At 59.7% G+C, this 16,865-nt stretch overlaps 1 protein-coding gene and 1 long non-coding RNA gene across 3 annotated transcripts in view; one reads left to right on the top strand and one right to left on the bottom strand.

Moving 5' to 3' along the window:
- Positions 1-2,310: 2,310 nt before the first annotated feature.
- Positions 2,311-9,794, top strand: LOC122911176. Of its 2 annotated transcripts, none has more exons than XR_006385436.1 (5): positions 2,311-3,035; positions 4,709-4,881; positions 5,852-6,019; positions 6,842-7,099; positions 7,678-9,794. It is a non-coding gene; the product is annotated as an uncharacterized LOC122911176 (long non-coding RNA). The 2 variants fall into 2 exon arrangements; XR_006385437.1 differs by having other exon boundaries at positions 5,855-6,019.
- ATP2C2 (ATPase secretory pathway Ca2+ transporting 2) overlaps positions 3,653-16,865 on the bottom strand; it is a 59,164-nt gene continuing 45,951 nt past the window's right edge. The window contains exons 14-27 of the mRNA XM_044255629.1: positions 16,373-16,474; positions 15,462-15,551; positions 14,684-14,785; positions 12,372-12,528; positions 11,618-11,788; positions 10,829-10,926; positions 10,685-10,735; positions 9,610-9,776; positions 8,423-8,491; positions 8,216-8,332; positions 6,832-6,979; positions 5,420-5,518; positions 5,185-5,326; positions 3,653-3,912 (exon numbers count right to left, since the gene is read on the bottom strand). Of these exons, the coding sequence (XP_044111564.1) occupies positions 3,794-3,912; positions 5,185-5,326; positions 5,420-5,518; positions 6,832-6,979; positions 8,216-8,332; positions 8,423-8,491; positions 9,610-9,776; positions 10,685-10,735; positions 10,829-10,926; positions 11,618-11,788; positions 12,372-12,528; positions 14,684-14,785; positions 15,462-15,551; positions 16,373-16,474 (1,632 nt within the window). The 3' untranslated portion in view covers positions 3,653-3,793. The remainder of the gene's footprint in view (positions 3,913-5,184; positions 5,327-5,419; positions 5,519-6,831; positions 6,980-8,215; positions 8,333-8,422; positions 8,492-9,609; positions 9,777-10,684; positions 10,736-10,828; positions 10,927-11,617; positions 11,789-12,371; positions 12,529-14,683; positions 14,786-15,461; positions 15,552-16,372; positions 16,475-16,865) is intronic.

A 16,865-nucleotide genomic window follows, 5' to 3' on the forward strand; every position in this document is an offset into this window, starting at 1 on the left:
TTTTTTCATTCTCTTAAATAATAACTTTTCTGGGCGAAATGTTTTATTTTGGGTGAAATTAATCTTTTTCTTTTTCCCTGCAGTTTGAAGCAATTTTTTAAAGGTTTTATTTATTTGACAGAGAGAGAGAGATCACACGTAGGCAGAGAGACAGGCAGAGAGAGAGGAAGAAGCAGGCTCCCTGTGGAGCAGGGAGCCGGATTTGGGGCTCGATCCCAGGACCCTGAGATCATGACCTGAGCCAAAGGCAGAGGCTTAACCCACTGAGCCCCCCGGGCATCCCTGACAATTATTTTTTATTCAAGTATCATTTAGTGTTACTAGTTGCAGGCGGACAATATAATGATTCAACAATCCTACGTATTTCTCAGTGTTCATGAAGTGCAGTGAAGGTACGCGTGCTGTTGGGTTCCGGTGTCCACACAGCGGTTCCGCAGCTGCTGTACGTGCCTTTGTGCACATCACCTGTTCCCCACGTCGCCCACCGCCTCCCCTCTGGTAACCGTCAGTGTGTTCTCTATAGGTAAGAGTCTGTTTTTGGTTTTTTTGTTCATTTGCTTTTTTCTGAGGTGGCACGTAGGAGCGGAATTGTTCGGCATCTTTCTATTTCACTTCGCGTTATACTTGCTGGGTCCGTGTTCCTGCAGATGGCAAGAGCTCCTTTTTTGAGATTTTATTGGTTTATTCGAGGAGGAGTATGGTGGAGGGACAGGGAGACGCCCCGCTGAGCAGGGAGCTGGACACAGGCTGGATCCCGGGATCATGACCTGAGCTGAGGCAGACGCTTCACCAGCTGAGCCCCCCAGGCGCCGTAAGACCTCATTCTTTTTATAGCTGGGTAATGTTCTTGGGGTGCCTGGGTGGCTCGGTCAGTTAAGTGTCCCACCTCTTGATTTCAGCTTAGATCTTGTTCTCGGGGTGGGAAGATGGAGCCCCCCATCGGGCCGTGCTGGGTGAGGAGCTGCTTAAGATGCCCGCGCTCTTTCCGTCTGTGCCCCCCCAGACCCCTCCCATTGAGCACACCTGCTCGCTCTCTCCCAAAAGAGGGGGGCAAGGTCTCATTCTCTCTATGGCTGAGTGATACTCCTTTGGGTGTATACCACATTTTCTGTGTCCACTCATCTGTGGATGGCCCAGCGGCTGCTTTCGCATTTTGGCCATTATAAATAATGCTGCAATAAACACGGGGCAAATACCTTTTTGAATTAGTGTGTTCATTTTCATTGGTTCCTCGGAACGTTAAAACTAGAATCACTACAGGACCCAGTAATTCCACTACGACATATTTACTGTTTCTCTTATCTTTTAGGGATGGTCTCGCAGGGTCATGTCTCCGAACTCTGCCGAATCCTAGATCCCAAAGACATTTCCCTCTTTTTCTTCTGAGTTTTCATCTGTGGCTCACTTTGAGTTAGTTTTTGTGGAAGGCGGGGGGCTTGAGTCGAGGGTGGCTTTCTCGGTGTTCCAACGCCATTTATTCAAATGATGTTTTCTTCATTAACTTGCTTTCGGATTGGTGTCCATTGTCACAAGATTTCCTTTTTGGGGGAACGGTTTAAACTACGTCACTGACCTTAGAAGTCTGGGGACTAATCGGATCACTGCATGGTAACGTGTTGCAGTCGTCTGTGGTTTTCAAGGAATTGGTTTATTTAACCTGTTGAATTTCTGTGCCTGAGGGTCTCAGGATTCCTGCTGGAGTATCTTCAGGGAGCCGTCGTGATCAGCCAGGTCCTTCCCAGCATGAGCCATCTGTCTTTTTCCTTTGGCTAACCCTCTAGCAAGACTGGCCATTGTATTGGTATCTTCGAGGAACTAGCTTTTGATATGATTTTTGTCCAAAATCAAAAATCTTGGACTCCCCTGCTTTCTGCTGTTTCCTGTTTTTATTTTGGTCACTGTCCCTCCGCTGCTGATGGGTACATGTTCTAGAAATGGGAGTCAAGCTCAGTTGCTTCAAAGGTGTTCAGGTTTGCTGCATTTTGGTGAAAAGACAGCTTACATTTGCATGTAATCTGATTTATGCATTTTACTTTACGGTCCGCAGTTGGGGTCTTAGGTAGCAAGATTTCACCTGTCCCTGGTAGTAGTAGTTACTATTTTATCTTTTACATGGACAGTCTACGGGGGGCTGTTCTGTATGGCATTTTATTGAGGGATTTCTGGATGGTAGTGAAGACTAAGAGTACCTTTTGATGCTGTTACTGCAAGTATTGGTCAGTACCGGTCCTTTTTTTTTTTTTAAGATTTTATTTATTCATTTGACAGAGAGAGATCACAAGCAGGCAGAGACGCAGGCAGAGAGAGAGAGAGGAGGAAGCAGGCTCCCTGCCCAGCACAGAGCCCGAAGGCAGCGGCTCAACCCACTGAGCCGCCCAGGCGCCCAGGCAACCCCGGTTCTTTTTGACGATTTAAGGGGCAACGTGGTGCTGGGAGGGGCCCCTGAACCCGACCCCGGTGAGCCCCAGGCTGTGGGGGTGGCCGGAGTCGGCCTGCCCTGCTCAGGAGTTAGCAGGGCTGGGCAGCTGCCGGGTGGCCACCGCCCCTGCCTGAATGCCTTCCTCTCCGGGCCGCGCCCTCGATCATCTTTGCGGTGGGATGGCACCTGTGCGTCTCCCCGTTTAGCTCTGGTGTCACTAGTGGGGGTCACGGCAGGGTGGGGGGAGGATAGTGACCCCAGGCCATGCATCTTCCTTCTGAGGAATCTGAACTTTGCCTGGGAGCTGCAGGGGTCCACTCTGACCTCCCTCCCCTGCTCTGGCTCAGGCGTCCCCACCCCAGGCAGCCGGTTACTTTTCTCTCTTTGGGCAGGCTCTGGTGCCCAGCTCTTTGACCAAGCACCAGTCTAGCTGTTCCCGTGAGATTTTTTAGGGGTGCTCCACATTCCAGTCCGTTGGCTCTGGATCACGGCGGTGGCCTCCAGAACATGGTGACTCTCCCCTAACCAGTTGAAGGCTTAAGAGAAAGGCCTGGGATGTCGGAGAAGGAACGAGTCCCTGTGGACACACTCCGGAGCTGCCAGCCCTTACAGTCAGGTGAGCCGGCCTCTTACGACAGGTCTGTGTCCCTCCCTCTCCCTAATGCATGGCGGCGGGGCTGCTGGGGACAGCTGTGGTTCCTTTCACAGGCTCTGCTCCTCCGTGGCCGCTTCCTACCTGGCTCCCGCCCTCCCCGCTCCCCCATCTTTACCAAAGGTCCTGGGGCTCGTCCTCGGGCAGCTGGGAGATGCTCCGGGCCCCGGGGCTGGAGGTAAAGGCCCTTTACTGTTCCCCTTCAAAGAATGGGTCTGGTTCATGCCGCTCAGAGTGGGGCCGTGGGTCACCCCGGACGTGGTCCTGAAAAACAGGCTTTGTGGGTTTCCAGAAGTGGCATCAGACTTCCTGTCTGGCTGCTTGGAAGGAGAAGGTGGACCAGGCGTGGGCGCAGCTTCTACAACATGCCTCAGATGCCCTCCTGAGGGTTGAGGTGATGGAGTGGGGGTGGCCCTCGGGCGACCAGAAGCTCCGGCCCCGGGGCTGGACCCCTGATCTTCCTCACCCGGGAGCTGCGGGAACACACTCTGGAGGCAGCCGTGGTTCATACAAATCACCGCGATTTGTTTCCGGACGCTCTGCTCGGGGCCCGTCCCGGGGGCAGAGATGGGGTCGGACGCAGGCCCGGGCTGGCCGAGCCGCAGAGCCGAGGGAGAGGCCCGGCGCTCCGTGTCCTGGCAGCGGCCCTCCGGCGAGGGGCCGCGGGAAGGGCCACAGTCCCGTCCACTAGAGATGACTTAGGATTTCACACGGCCGGTCCCCTAGATGTGATCTGGGTGAGTCTGGGCTTTCCTGGCTCTGCAGAAGAATTTTTCACAGAGTTTGAGGAGCTCGGACACGATGAACACAGACGAGGCCAGTCCGGTTAAAAGCAGCAAATCTGCCGGCAGGGGGAGGAAGAAAGGAGTCAGCGCGGGTTGAACCCCTGCCGCAGGCCTCTGCCCCGAAGGGGTGCTGCCAGCTCACAGGAGCCTCAGCCTGGAGCACCCCTCCTTCCCTTTTTGTCTTCAGTCACAGCAGACCCCAGAAGTGAGGGGGGAGGAGCCGGGGAGTCGAGGACCAGCCCCTTCCCTTCCTGGGAGCAGGTGGCTTCAGCCCGGGGTCCTACACGTGGCAGAGCCGCTCCATGCAGACTGCCCGGTCCTTCCAGGTGGTCCGGGGCTGGGGGCGGGTGTGGCACCCACCTGAGCTGGCAGAGGACCCTGACCCTCCTCCCCGCCGTCCTGAGGGCAGACCCCCCAACCCTGGCTCCGGGCTCCCAGGGCGGCCCCCCGACTCGTTCCAGTGGGTCAGTCCCTAGAACCGCCCCTGTCCCCACGGTGTCTTACTGCCCGAACCTTCCCTGGGTCTCTGTTGCCAATAACTCAGCACAAACACGGGGCCCCACCAACCACACCCCAGCCTTTAGCTTTGGTAAAGCTGACTTAGTTCCCTGCAGGGAGGACCAGCCATTAAAGTTCTTCTTGTCTGTAGCTGTAGGGCACTCGGCGGGGACCCGCATGGACCCTGCTGTTAGATTTTGGGGAAAAGCGAGCAGACGGTCCCTAGTCTGGCCCAAGGGGTCCAGGGCTCTCATGTCCCCCACCTCTGACCTATGTCCTGACCCAGGGCTGTGTCAAAGCCACAGCTCAAACCTCCTCCTCCTGACTGTCCCCTCTTCCTGGTTGTGTTCACAGTCCGCTCCGCTGCAGGCAGAGGCGCACAGGTCACTCTGGGCGTCTACTAGAGAGCTTGGACCTGCGGACCTCCTGGAAACCAGGACAGGTGTGCTCCGGTGGGGGACAGCCGTGGGCCCCAGTTCCTGTCTTTTCCAGAAGGAGCTACTAGGCGACTTGCTCCCTGTCGTGAGGTGAGTGGGCGTCCGAGACCACCGGCCCACTGCCTGTTGGGGCACACGGAGCCCAGACTCGCCCACCGTGGCGCAGCCCCCTGCCCTTGCTGTCTCTGCCGTGTGTGCTTGGAGCTGCCCACCTGGGGACAAGGGGCCAGGAGGCCACGTCCCCTCCTGCCTTCGGTGGCCCTCGCAGGGGAGGTACCTCTTCTCTGGTTCCCTCAGTATTCTGTCACCCTCCCCCTCGGCCCCCGAGTGTGCAGGCAGATGGGGGCGGGGACAGGTGCTGGCTCCCGCAGGCCCGTCCTCACGGCCACGCACCGAGAGCGCCCAGGTTCTCCGTCTGGAAGACTTTCTGCAGGGGCGGGATGTAGATCACGGCCAGCTGCCCCAGAACAGACCCCAGCACCGAGTACAGGAACATGCGGTTCCGGAGAAAACCGATCTCAACTATCAGCTTGGTCTGCAGGAGGGGGAGGACACATCAGCTAGCACTTCCCACTGAGAACAACCCAGGGTCCTGAAGGGCCGGGAGGGAGCATAGCTCGGGGCTCACCTGAGAGCGGCAGGTCAAGGCGTTGAAGAGGTCGAAGAACACAAAGCAGGTGAAGGTCATGGTTGTGGTACGTGGGGTGCTGGCCTTGTCTGCGGGGATCTGGAACACAGGCACGGGAAGAGGGGGTCCGGGAAGGCCGTGTGCTTCCCACAGTGAACTCGACCTTCACCAAGAGCCAGAGGCTGCAGCAGCTCCAGGGTGGGCCCGACCACCTCCCACCCCGCCAGCAGCCGTGAGCAGGGAACTGACCAGGACCTCCCCCTTGGGCTGGAGGCAGCTGCTGTTACAGGGGACACGTGGCTCAGACCCGCCCCCCCACCCCAAGCCACCCCGGCCGCTGGAGGGGCCAGCAGCCTGTCCTCAGGAACTGGGACTGCTCCCCACACCTGAGCTGAAATCTTGCACAGATAAAGGGAATGTTCCTTCCTCCAGCAGGTGACCCTGCAGCATGGAGAGGACATTGCTACAGCCACACCCACGGAGCAGAAGGTCCCAGAGGAAGGCAGGGGATGGGGACCGCCCCCGGCTCTGGCGCGGCTGCTCCGACCTGAGGCACAGCTCACTCCCCTCGACACCTCCGGGCCGGGCCTGGGACCGCAGGTGAGACTCACGCTCGCACAGAACCCCCCTGCCCGGGCGAGGTGGTGATGAGCCCGTCCTGCCTGGGCTTTGCACAGAGTCCTGGTCCAGCAAATGACCCTCTGGGGGCCAGGGGGCGGGGGCGGGTGTGGTGAGTCAGAGCCTGACTCCGGAGGCCTGTTGGGCACCCAGGAGTCTGTGTCTCTGGAGCGGTGGAGGCTGCTGTTGGGGGACCCTGTGCTCAGGACCACTGTGTGAGTCCTGGAGGGCCTGGGTCCCCTTCCCTGCCAGGGGGTGCACGCAGGCTGCATGAGTAGAGAATCCCCACCTTCACGGGCAGGTGAGAATTTGGGGAAAACCAAGGCTGTTCCTCTGGGGGCGAGGCTCAGAAAAACTGAGAATCTGTGGGGACCCAGTGTCCCATCCCCCTTGGTGCATGTGGCACCTTCCTGGTTCTCCAGTCAGAGCACTGCACCAAAAGGGGACCGGTAAGTTCCCGCAAGTGATTGTCTCCAGGGAACAAACATCCAGTCCTTCCTTCCTAGGAAATTTCACATTGTTTCCAGGACGGAATACCACCTCAGGTCCCAATTAGAATAAACTCTCATTTCTGGCCCATGCCTGGGCGGCCTCCTGTCCCTCCACCCACCCAACGTGGGGTCCTGATCCCCTGCCTTCCCTCCAGGACGGCCCCCTGTACGCATACGTCTGTCTCCCCTGTCGGAGGCTGAGCCCCACGGCTGGGCAGGGACCGTCCACAGCCACGGCCCGAGTCTCCCCCACCCGGGGCTTAGCCAGTAGTGGCTTAGTGAGTCCATGAGGACCGGCCTCACCTCTTTCCAGAAGATAAAGAGTGTCCCGCTGATGATGACGGCTGCCGACAGGAGGGTCTTGAGGATGAGGGCTCTACTGAGGATGGTGCCCTTGACGTTCCGCGGTGGCTGCTGGAGGGCGTCTCTGTCCACGGGCTCGACCCCCAAGCTGCTCGGAACACGACACGGGCGCCCGGACGTAAACCACTGAGAAGGGGACACTTCAGCCAGCCAGGCAGAGGCCGAACAAGCACATCGGAGGCGGAGCCCGAACCTGCCAGGCCCTCCGGTCAGCTCCCCAGGCACCACCGGCTGAGAGGTCGGGGGTCTGGAGTCGGGGGTCGGGGGGCCCAGCCCCTCCAGGCCGTCCACCCAAGCCCAGGCCAGTCCCGCGCTCCCAGGGACTTCTCCGTTAGCCTCCCTTCCCATCCTCTGTCCCCTCCCTAACTGCCAGCCCCTTCCACGGTGACCCCCGCCCCCAGCCTGGGCCCCACAGGCAGCCCTTCCCTCCACCATCCCTGAGCACCATGAAGGAAGCCCCCCTCCCCCCAGAACCAGCCACACCACGGTCCTGGAACCACCCCAGGTCCCCTCTCGTGCTCATCCATCACAAGGGGACGCCCCAGTGGGCTGGAGAAATGGGATCCAGGCCCTGCCCACCGCAGAGCCCCCGGTGATGGAGGGACCCCTGCCTCCCGGGAACTGTGAAACAGCGGTACTGGGGCTAGACCAGCAGGAGGCAGTGTGGGGGGCACTGAGGAGTAAGTGGGCTGGGGGCCCCCCTTCACTGCTGGCCCTGCTCCCTGCATGTTGAAGAGGTGCCCTCCTGCTGGGCACAGGGGAACTGAGTAGGACTCTTGCCCCCAGAAGCTGTAACCGGGGACGCCAAGTGAACGTTGGTAATGGAATGCGTGTCAGATGCAGTCCGATGGAATGACACGCTGTGTGCAGAGGTGGTCCTTCTGCACCTTTCAGCCCGCCTAACGCTCCCTTCTCAGCCAGCCAGCAACTCGCTGACCAGCTGCTGTGTGCCAAGTCCATTCTAGGAGCCGGGGAGACTGACAGGAACATCACAAACCTTGCCCAAGGGGAGCTGGATCGGAATCAGATAAGCAAGGACAAGGACATACATGTATATTTTCTCCTCCGGGGAAAAACAAAGCAGGGTATGGTGATTGAGAGCCAGGAGGCTGCTGTTAGGGTAATCAGGGAGGACTTCTTGGAGGTGGTGACCTCACGAGAGGCACAGAGCCTTGGAGCTGCGCAGGAGCATCCTTCACGGACCCTGGCTGCCCAGACAGGTACTTGCTCCCCTGAACCGCAGTCAGCTTCTCTGGGACTCCTGGGGACAGTGACTGCACCCACACTCCGGGGCGCAGTTCCAGCCGCCCGCCCGGTGCCTCACCTCTGTGCCGGTGGCCCGTCCATGATGATGTTGATCCACAGGATCTGCATGGCGTTGAGGGGGCTGGGCAGGTTGCACACGGTGGACAGAGTGATGAGGCTCAAGGCCGAGATGCTCCTGCGGGGACACACGCGGGCTGGTCGATGGCGGCTCTTCAGATGCGTGTGCAGCACCTGCCGCCACTGGGAGCTGCGGGCCTTGACTTACGTGCTCAGCTGGAACCGGACAAAGTTTTTGATGTTGTGAAAAATCCCTTTGCCTTCCTCCACTGCACTCCTGCGAAAGAGAAAGCATTTATTCCCGATGGTGTCAGTGGGGATGGCCTCATGCTCGGGTGCCCTTTCCTGTTTCGCCGCTCGAGGCCATGCCCGCAGAGGACGACGATGTCCTGTTGGCACCAGCAGGCGCTGGGGACTGGGCCGTGAGCCGCGATCCCCCTTCTGCCCCCAAACCCGATTACTCTCACGCCCACCTGGAGCCTGGGACCCCTGAAGCAACAAACCCACCTTGGGGAGTCCCACAAGAGGCACAGCAAAACCAACCAAACCCAGACCTGCTCCTGAGCTGCTGGGGTGTGGCCGGGGGGAGAATTGGGAAGCTGAAAAGTCATCTAGAAAACTCTGCAGAAGTCCTTTAAAAAAACAATCTCGAGGCATGAATGCAGAAAACTGCCCAATCTTTTTTTACTACTAAAGTTTTTTGCAAAAGCAAAAATGACAGATTTACTTATTAACTGCATCTTGTGCCCCGCCCACCCCCTGGCACCACGGGGGAAGGACACTAAGGACTGCAATGGAGAATCTGTTGGTAAAGAGAAGATTCCTTCTGCAAAGTCCGAAATCACAGCCAACTTCAGTCTTTGTTCAGATCCTTGGTATCTTCTCCCGCCCCCAGTGACTTCAGTTCACTTAGAAGGAAAGACTTCATTAGAATGAATCAAAATTAGATCTAGAGGGCAGGCAGCTGTTTCTAAGGAAACAAAGGTGAAGAAAACAGGTGCCGGTCATCCTGGCAGCCGGAGCTCCCGCGCGCCCGAGGCGTCCGTGTCCGCCCGAGCACGACCCCAGACTCAAACCCCACGTTGAGCTCTACAGGGTGAGCATCTCCGGGTCTGGCCTCCTCGTGCTCCCGCTCTCGCTGTTGGCAGCCAGGGTGGTCTAGGATTTCCCCCAAACGGTGCGGCAGCGGCCACACGGGCACGCGCCTCTGTCTGCGAGCGCCCGGTCCTGGCTTTCCCTCCGCTGCACCCTCGAGCTGCAAAAGCGTTCGCTCGCCTGTGTCTGCAGCACCCCCGGCCCCGGCTGCTATGTGAGCCGGGACACCCGTCTCCCTGGCACGACGGAGCCCCGGGCTGGGCAGCTGGTTACGCCACGCGTGCCTGCCGGTCAACTCACATGATGGCTGAGAAGTCATCGTTCACCAGGACCATGTTGGCGGCCTCTTTGCTAACGTCTGTCCCCGTCTGCCCCATGGCGATCCCGATGTCCGCAGACTTGAGGGCCACAGCGTCATTCACCCCGTCCCCTGTCATGGCCACGATCGCCCCGCATTCCTGCAAAGCCTTTGGAAAAAAGAGGCAAGTGGAGGCTGCAGCCCTTCCAGAACCTTCCTTCCCTTTGGATGCTCTGCCTCTCCCTCCACATGGCCAACAGCAGAGCCCCCTCTGGAGTCAGCGGGCCGGACTCTGAATCCCAGCCGCGCTGGCACCCCGGGGAGCTGGCACTGTGGGAGCTCGGCAGGCCCTGAACCTCTCAGACTCCGCTTCTCCATCTGCAGAGTGGGGACAACCGTCCCTCCTCTGTGAGAGCCACACCATGACGGCCGGCGTCGGGCTCCTGTCCACTCACAAAGACGGGTCCACCACTTCCCCCTGAAGCCACGTGGCAGCCAGTAAGTCTTCATGTTTGCTCTTCAGAATACCACGCGTGCAGACTTGCTCCCTAGAACTACACCCCCCCCCCCCATCAAGAGCATCGAGGATCAAACAGCCCAGGCCACAGAGCACATCTTCGGAGGCGCACATGCGGGAGGCCAGCGCTGTGGCGGGGCCCCCCTCCCCGCGCGGGCAGGAGACCGTGTCCGCTCTGCTGGGCACCCGCTGCGGGCCGGGCACTGTGCTGGGCGCTCCACGGCCTGGCCCCTCTGTTCCTCTCACCGGCCTTGCTACCAGCTGATGTCATTCATACGACCCCCTCCCCCCGTTTACAGATGGGGAAGCTGAGGCCTGGAGGTAACAAGAATAACGCCAAAGATCGCTCGGCTAACAGAGACCAGCTGCTTTTCCTTTCTCTCTCTGCACCACCCCGTTCGGGCTCCTGTTTTTGGTGTGCGTGGCCAAGGTCCCCTGTGCTCCTACCCCGGTTTGGGGACCGCCGAGGCTCCCGCCAGCTTGGGCCCTGGACCACCCGGAGCAGAGCCCCCGCCACCGTCCCGGACTGGCCCTGACGGACCCACGAGGCTCCAGCTCACCTTTATGATTTTGAGCTTGTGCTTCGGGCTGGTCCTGAAGAAGACAGACACCTGGGTACGAGGCACAGAAGAGCAGAGTCCGTGACCTTGGAGCTAAAACTCTCCCTCCTCCCCCCCAGCGAGACCCCGCCGGGAGGCCCCCACCTTCCCGACGCAATCAGCCAGCTCTTCCTGCTCCATATTTTCCACCTCGTCCCCGGACATGGCCTTCAGCTTCCCGTTGCACAGGCCGATGTTCCTTCCTGCGAGGGCGGAGAAGCCGTCTGAGCGCTGACTCCCAAACTTGAGGCTGTTCCCGTGCCGCCCCCCCCCCCCCACCCCGTCCGCACCTGCCTGACCCCCGTCCCTGCCTGGGCCACACAGAGTGATGGCTGCCGCCCACCACGCACATGCCGCGTCACACGGAATTAACCGGCAACAGAGGGCTGGTGCTCCCCGCTTTAAAGCCAAGGAAAGGGAGGAAAGGGGCTTCCCCAAGGTCGTGGAGTGGGCGATGCGTGATGCTGGAACCAGATGTGGTTTTTTCTGATTCTGGACTCTCGGATCTTTTCACAGGCTGGGGGCCTTGAGACAGAGCGGGGAGCACAGCAAGGTGTGACCCTCATTCCGGCAGCAAGTGCAGTGACAGGAAGGGTGCGGCCAGCCCTCTGCACGCGAAGAGCCTGGAGGTCAGTGGCCCAGTGACTTGCCAAGGTCTCACGGCTGGCAGAAGCCACCCCAGAAGTGAACACGGGAATGACGCCGCCTGGGCGAGGACGTAAGCTCGAGGACGAAAGCCCCCGGGCCGCAGGACGCTGACAGTGGACACAAAGGACCTCCCCTTCGGAGGACCGGCCCACGTTTTAGGGCCAGTCCCCTGAAGGCGGAGCGCTGGTCCTCGAAGCTCACGGTCACTGTGCGCCGACCGGACCCGCCCCGGCCCTGCCCACTGACCTATGGCGGAGGCGGTCTCCAGCCCGTCGCCTGTGATCATCTTCACCGACACGCCCGACTGGCAGAGCGAACGCACGGCCTCTTTCACGCCAGCCCTCGGAGGGTCGATGATGCCGACAAGCCCCAGAAAAGTCAGGCTCCCCAGCTCGGGCCCAGAAGCCAGGGCCAGCACTGAGGAGAGACCAAGAGGCACAGAAGGTCCACGGGGGGCCCAGGGGGCCACGAAGTCCCCCGTCAGCCCGGCTCCTCTGCGTCCCAGATCCGCCTCGCCTGCGCGGGGCTCCCCCAAGCTCGGCCGGCCCACACGGGCAGCAGCTGTGCACGGCTGGCCCCGAGACAGAAACAGAGACAACCTGACCGGCAGAAAGTGAGACTTTTGTCCGCTGGCGGCATCGAGGCCAGCGTCGCCCCAGTGCAAGAGGCGGGAAGGAGCGCCCTGAGCGGGGGTGCTGCGGCCCTTTTCGGGGAGCGGCTGCAGGGGCAGGACACGTGCAGGAGGGCACTGCGGGTGACCAGCTCCGGCTGCTGGCTCGCCCTGGCCGGGACTCCTGAGCTCCAGTGCTCCCGGAGCGGGTCCTGTGACAGCCGCCCGGTTCTCACCGGCCCCTTCGTTCCTCGTTCCTCGCTTGCTTTACTCCCACCACGCTCCGCCCGACGGCCGTCCTGCTCCCTCCCCTTACCAAGAACCCTGCGTTCGTGCAAGTCCGAGTTGCCCTTGAACTGGAACTCGGGGCTGGGGACTGAAGGTACTGACCACGCAGGCCGAGTGTCCCCATCTTCTCCTCCTCCTGCTGGTAGAAGGCCCGCTGCTGGGGTGTCAGCGGCAGAGGGATGCCGCCGTGGTTGTACGTGCTGCAGGAGTTCACCACCTCTTCCAAGGCCCCCTTCATGAAGTAAATGTCCTCCTGGTCCTTGGGAAAGAAAAGAAAGCCCCTGTCATCGGATGCCTCGGCTCTCGGTGACCGTCCCCTCGGCCCGCGGAGAGGCTGCCGGCGGGGCTGTTGCTCGTGGAGCTCCCTGCTCCCCGGCGCAGCACAGGACGGGCTGGAGAAAGGAGGGGAGAGCCCGGCGACGGGACACCACCCGCCCGCGGCAGGGTCCAGGCGGGTCTTTGACCCGCACCCGCCTCTCTGACGCCCCTGCCGAGGTCACGGGGCATCCCGGGCTCGTAGCCCAGGCACCGTCACTCCGTGCGTCGGGGACCGCGCGCTGCCGGGGACGCTGCCGTGTCTGCCTAACGGCAGGTGCGGTTCCCGTTCTGTTCGCTGCCGCACGGGGCTCCCTAAAGGGACCCGAACAAACCCCAACTGTCCTCTGCGGACTTCAGCTCTGGCTGATGTGGATGGTAGCTCGGCGCAGAAGGCGCGGTGCCACTGTGGGTGACTCTGTCCCCCGCGTGGGCACGGAGCCTGCGTGCCGATGCCGGGCCGGAAAGAGTTCTTGTGAACGGATACGGGAAGCTGTCTGAGACCTCACCGTAGGGGGAAAACAGCAAATTACAAACAGTGTCTCCAGCATGACCTGGGGTCAGCACCCCATATGGTGCTGTGTGCCCATTTAGGACCTGGAACATTCTATCCTGGACTGCTGGTGGGGGGGTGACGGGTCAGGAGAGAGGAGCAGAATTGTAAGGACCTCTCATTTTTTAAAGTCCCATTTCCTTCATTTATTTCAATGAGATGATAATACCATTGTCTTTGGGGAGGAAAAAAAAGATTTGAAGGCATTCAAGCATTTAAAAAATCTGTAACCCTTATTGAGCAGGAAGGAGTCACGTGCCCGTCTGCTCAGAGCAAAGGCCTGGAATGTGCTGGCCACGCCGCCCCCCACCCTGAACAACAGAAGAGTCTCCCAAGAGCAAAATGTGAAGGTTCTGGAAAGCGCAGGAGAGGCGTAATGGGCTGGAACAAAAGGTGGAAAATGATACTGAAAACTTAGAGGGGGAAAAAACAAATCCCAAAGCCTTTTATCTGAAAATCTGAAAAGCTACAGAAGGTTAAAAAAGAAAAAAAGGGGGGTGCCTGGGTAACTCACTGGGTTAAGCCTCTGCCTTCAGCTCAGGTCATGGCCCCAGGGTCCTGGGATCGAAACCCGCATCGGGCTCTCTGCTCAGCAGGGAGCCTGCTTCCCTTCCTCTCTCTGCCTGCCTCTCTGCCTACTTGAGATCTCTGTCTGTCGAATAAATAAATAAAATCTTAAAAAAAAAAAGATAAAAAGGGTTAAAAGAAGTCAGCTGGCATCCCCACACAGGGAGAGCCGTGAGGAGTCTGGTGGATGTTCAGGTCACTCAGAGCAGGGGCACACACGTGCACGTCCATGTGCACACGTGTGATGCCAACCGTGCTGGGTGCTGGGACGCACCTCCTGATCCCCCTTCCGGAAGGAAAGACTGTCCCTACCTGGTGACGATCAAAGGTGCTTGTACCTGTAAAGAGCTCAGCACCAGGGTGTGGGAAAAGGACCCCCAAGTTAGCAAGGGGGTCACTATTAGCAGTGGGAGCGTTCCTCCAAATGCCCCGCAAACACAGGTTCCTGGCTCTACACCCGATCTTTTTACAGAGAGAGAGAGAGAGAGCGAGTGTGTGTGTGTGTGTGTATCTGAGAGACCGAGACTGTGAGCTTGGGGAGGTGCAGAGGGGGATGCAGAGGGAGGGAAAGAATCTCAAGCAGACCCCACGCGGGGCTCAGAGCCCAACACGGGGGCTCCATCTCATGACCTTGAGATCACCATCTGAGCCAAAACCCAGAGTCAAACGCTCAACCTGGGGACCACCCAGGGCGCCCTGCACCCCTGATATTTCTGACTCCAAGGTTCTGGGTGGAGCCCGAGAATCTGTATTTTACATGAATTCCCAGGGGATCCTGGTGGCCCAGGACCCCCCACTTGGAGAACTACTGTTCTAGGAAAAGATCTCGGAGAACCCACGATAAAGCTCTACGTGCAGTCACCAGTCACGGATTTCAGACTTCGTAGAAGCTGGGAGCTTCAACTCTCCTCCCTGGCGCCTACATTCTTTCTTTGGGGTGCGGGAGGGAGGGCGGGAAGGGGCAGAGAAGCAAACTCACCTCGTTCTTGGGGCTGCATCGTGCCGCCATCCACTTCTGCTCCGAACTGAACGGAATCTCTTTTTTTCTCACGTATGAATCTTTAATATCACCTAAGTCCATCTAGGAGGGTAACACACGGGCTTCGGGTGAGTCATGCTAAACGCGTCTCTATGCAAAGCTCCAGCCCCTTAAATTAGTCATGATTCGGGCCGGGCCATGACGGGCAGGGGAGAATCCAAGCACTGCAGGGAAGGGCCACTTGCTTTCAAATGAAAATGTCCCATCGGGAGAAGAAAGGTCTCGTTTCTCTCACTCAGGGACAGAACCAGCTTGGTCTTTGGGGACAGTTTCTGGTGTCCTGCCCCACTGCCCACCCCTTCGGCAGCGGGGACAGCCGTTCTGCCTGAGGCACTGGGCGCTCCATGGGGGCATTTCTGCCGAGTCGCAGACCCGGGGTCTGACCTCGGAGCCCTGCAGTCAGTCAGAGGCACTCATCGGAAGGGGTCTTCCTGGAGGGGGGCTTGGGGCCCACGAGGTGGCTTGCACTCCTGTCTGTCCCCCCAGCACCTTCCTGGGGTCTGAGCCATGGGGCACAGGGATTGCCAGGAAGGGTGGCCCAGAGAATGTTCCAGAGCCTCAGGGCATGTCAGTGACTGCCCGAGGACGTTTGGGGCCGCTCTCTCCTGTTACTACTAAGCTTCCCCATTCCTCATCTGCTCAGACATGAGCTCGAATTCTGTCTCTAGTTCAGCCCCAAGTGCAAGAACTCCCGGCGCAGACCGTCAGAGGTCCCTACCTTCATGGCCAGCGCGATCAGGGCGCCTTCCGTGGGCTGTCCCATCACGGCGTTCTTTCTGATGACGGCGTTGTTGGCCACGCAGCCTGCCTGAAAGGAGGGGGTTTCTGAATGTCTGTAGTTCGGATTGGGACCTGGCACCCCTTGGGGTCCTGGGCTCAGTCACACACTGACTGAGGGGTGCAGGGACCCATTTTGGGGGCGGGGCTGACCTGGGGGCAAGGGACAGGGTTTACTCTTCAAAATACATCCGAGTCCCCACCCTTCCACTGTCAATCTTCACTGAACGCTGGGGGCTGGTCGTCACGAGGCCCTCGTAAGGCGCTATCGCGGGGACGGGGACGGGGAGGCGGACGGGGATGGGTGTCCGCGGGGGGTGACGAAGTGTCCTGAAATTAGACGCAGCGGTGGCCGCGAACTTCGAGAAGGGACGAAAACCACTGACCCTACACTTCAAGGGGGTGAATTCTGTGCTGCAGAACTTGACGTTTCAACTAAAAATGATAACTTAAAAAAAAAAGGCAATAAACACAAAGAGAGCGTGGAGGGTGGATCCCGGCTCCTTCCCTCCCTGCGGGTGACCCCGGGCCGCTCTCAATTCTATGAGCCCGAGGCCGGTCTGGATTGGGGCGGCAGGAGGGGGCTGATACCGTTCTGATGAGCGCCGAGCGCTGTCGCACACTGGGCGGGCACCTTCTCCAGGCAGGCGGCCCGGGGAAGCCCCTCCCGCAGGCCGGGAGGAGGACAGAGGCTCTAGCTCGCCGCTCCCCTCACGTCCTCACCTGTTCCTGGGACACCTGTCCCCCTGGAGGGGCCCCGGTGTCACCCAGACCCAGCTGGCCCTCTCCGCAAGCGAGTCCCGTCCGCTCCTCTTCACGGCGCGTTACCGCCGCGGGGTCGCTGACACTCACCTCCACCAACCTCCCCACCGAGACGTTGCTGAAGCGCTTCAGGACTTCCTTTGAGGGTAAGAGACAGACGGTGCCGTCGCCGTTATACCCAACTCCGCTGACCTGCAGGGTGAGGCCGCAGGGACGATGTCACCGTGTGTGGTGACACTCCCCCCCCCAATTGTCCCATCATCTCTCTCCTGGGGGACCCACCCCAGGGACAGAATCCTACGCAGGAACAAGACGTCAGGCATGAAGCTGTCCCCAGCACGTGCACCAACAGAGGGCGGCAAACCTGCCCTGGCAGCCAGAGGGCGGGCACAGAAGCCTTTGCAGCCCCCGAGATCTGACAGGGCCCCGTGGCCCTGGGACGCGGGGCACCAAGGGAGCCATGACAGACGACAGGTAAACCGAAGGGCATGGCAGCTAGCCCGCCGAACTCTGTTTACAAAAACAGGCGCTGGCCCGCGAGATGTCACTGCGGACACCTTTGCCTGCACGTTCTGCAGGACAC

The sequence above is a fragment of the Neovison vison genome, chromosome 7 (genome assembly GCF_020171115.1).
Source record: "Neovison vison isolate M4711 chromosome 7, ASM_NN_V1, whole genome shotgun sequence".
NCBI classification, from domain to species: Eukaryota; Metazoa; Chordata; class Mammalia; order Carnivora; family Mustelidae; genus Neogale; species Neogale vison.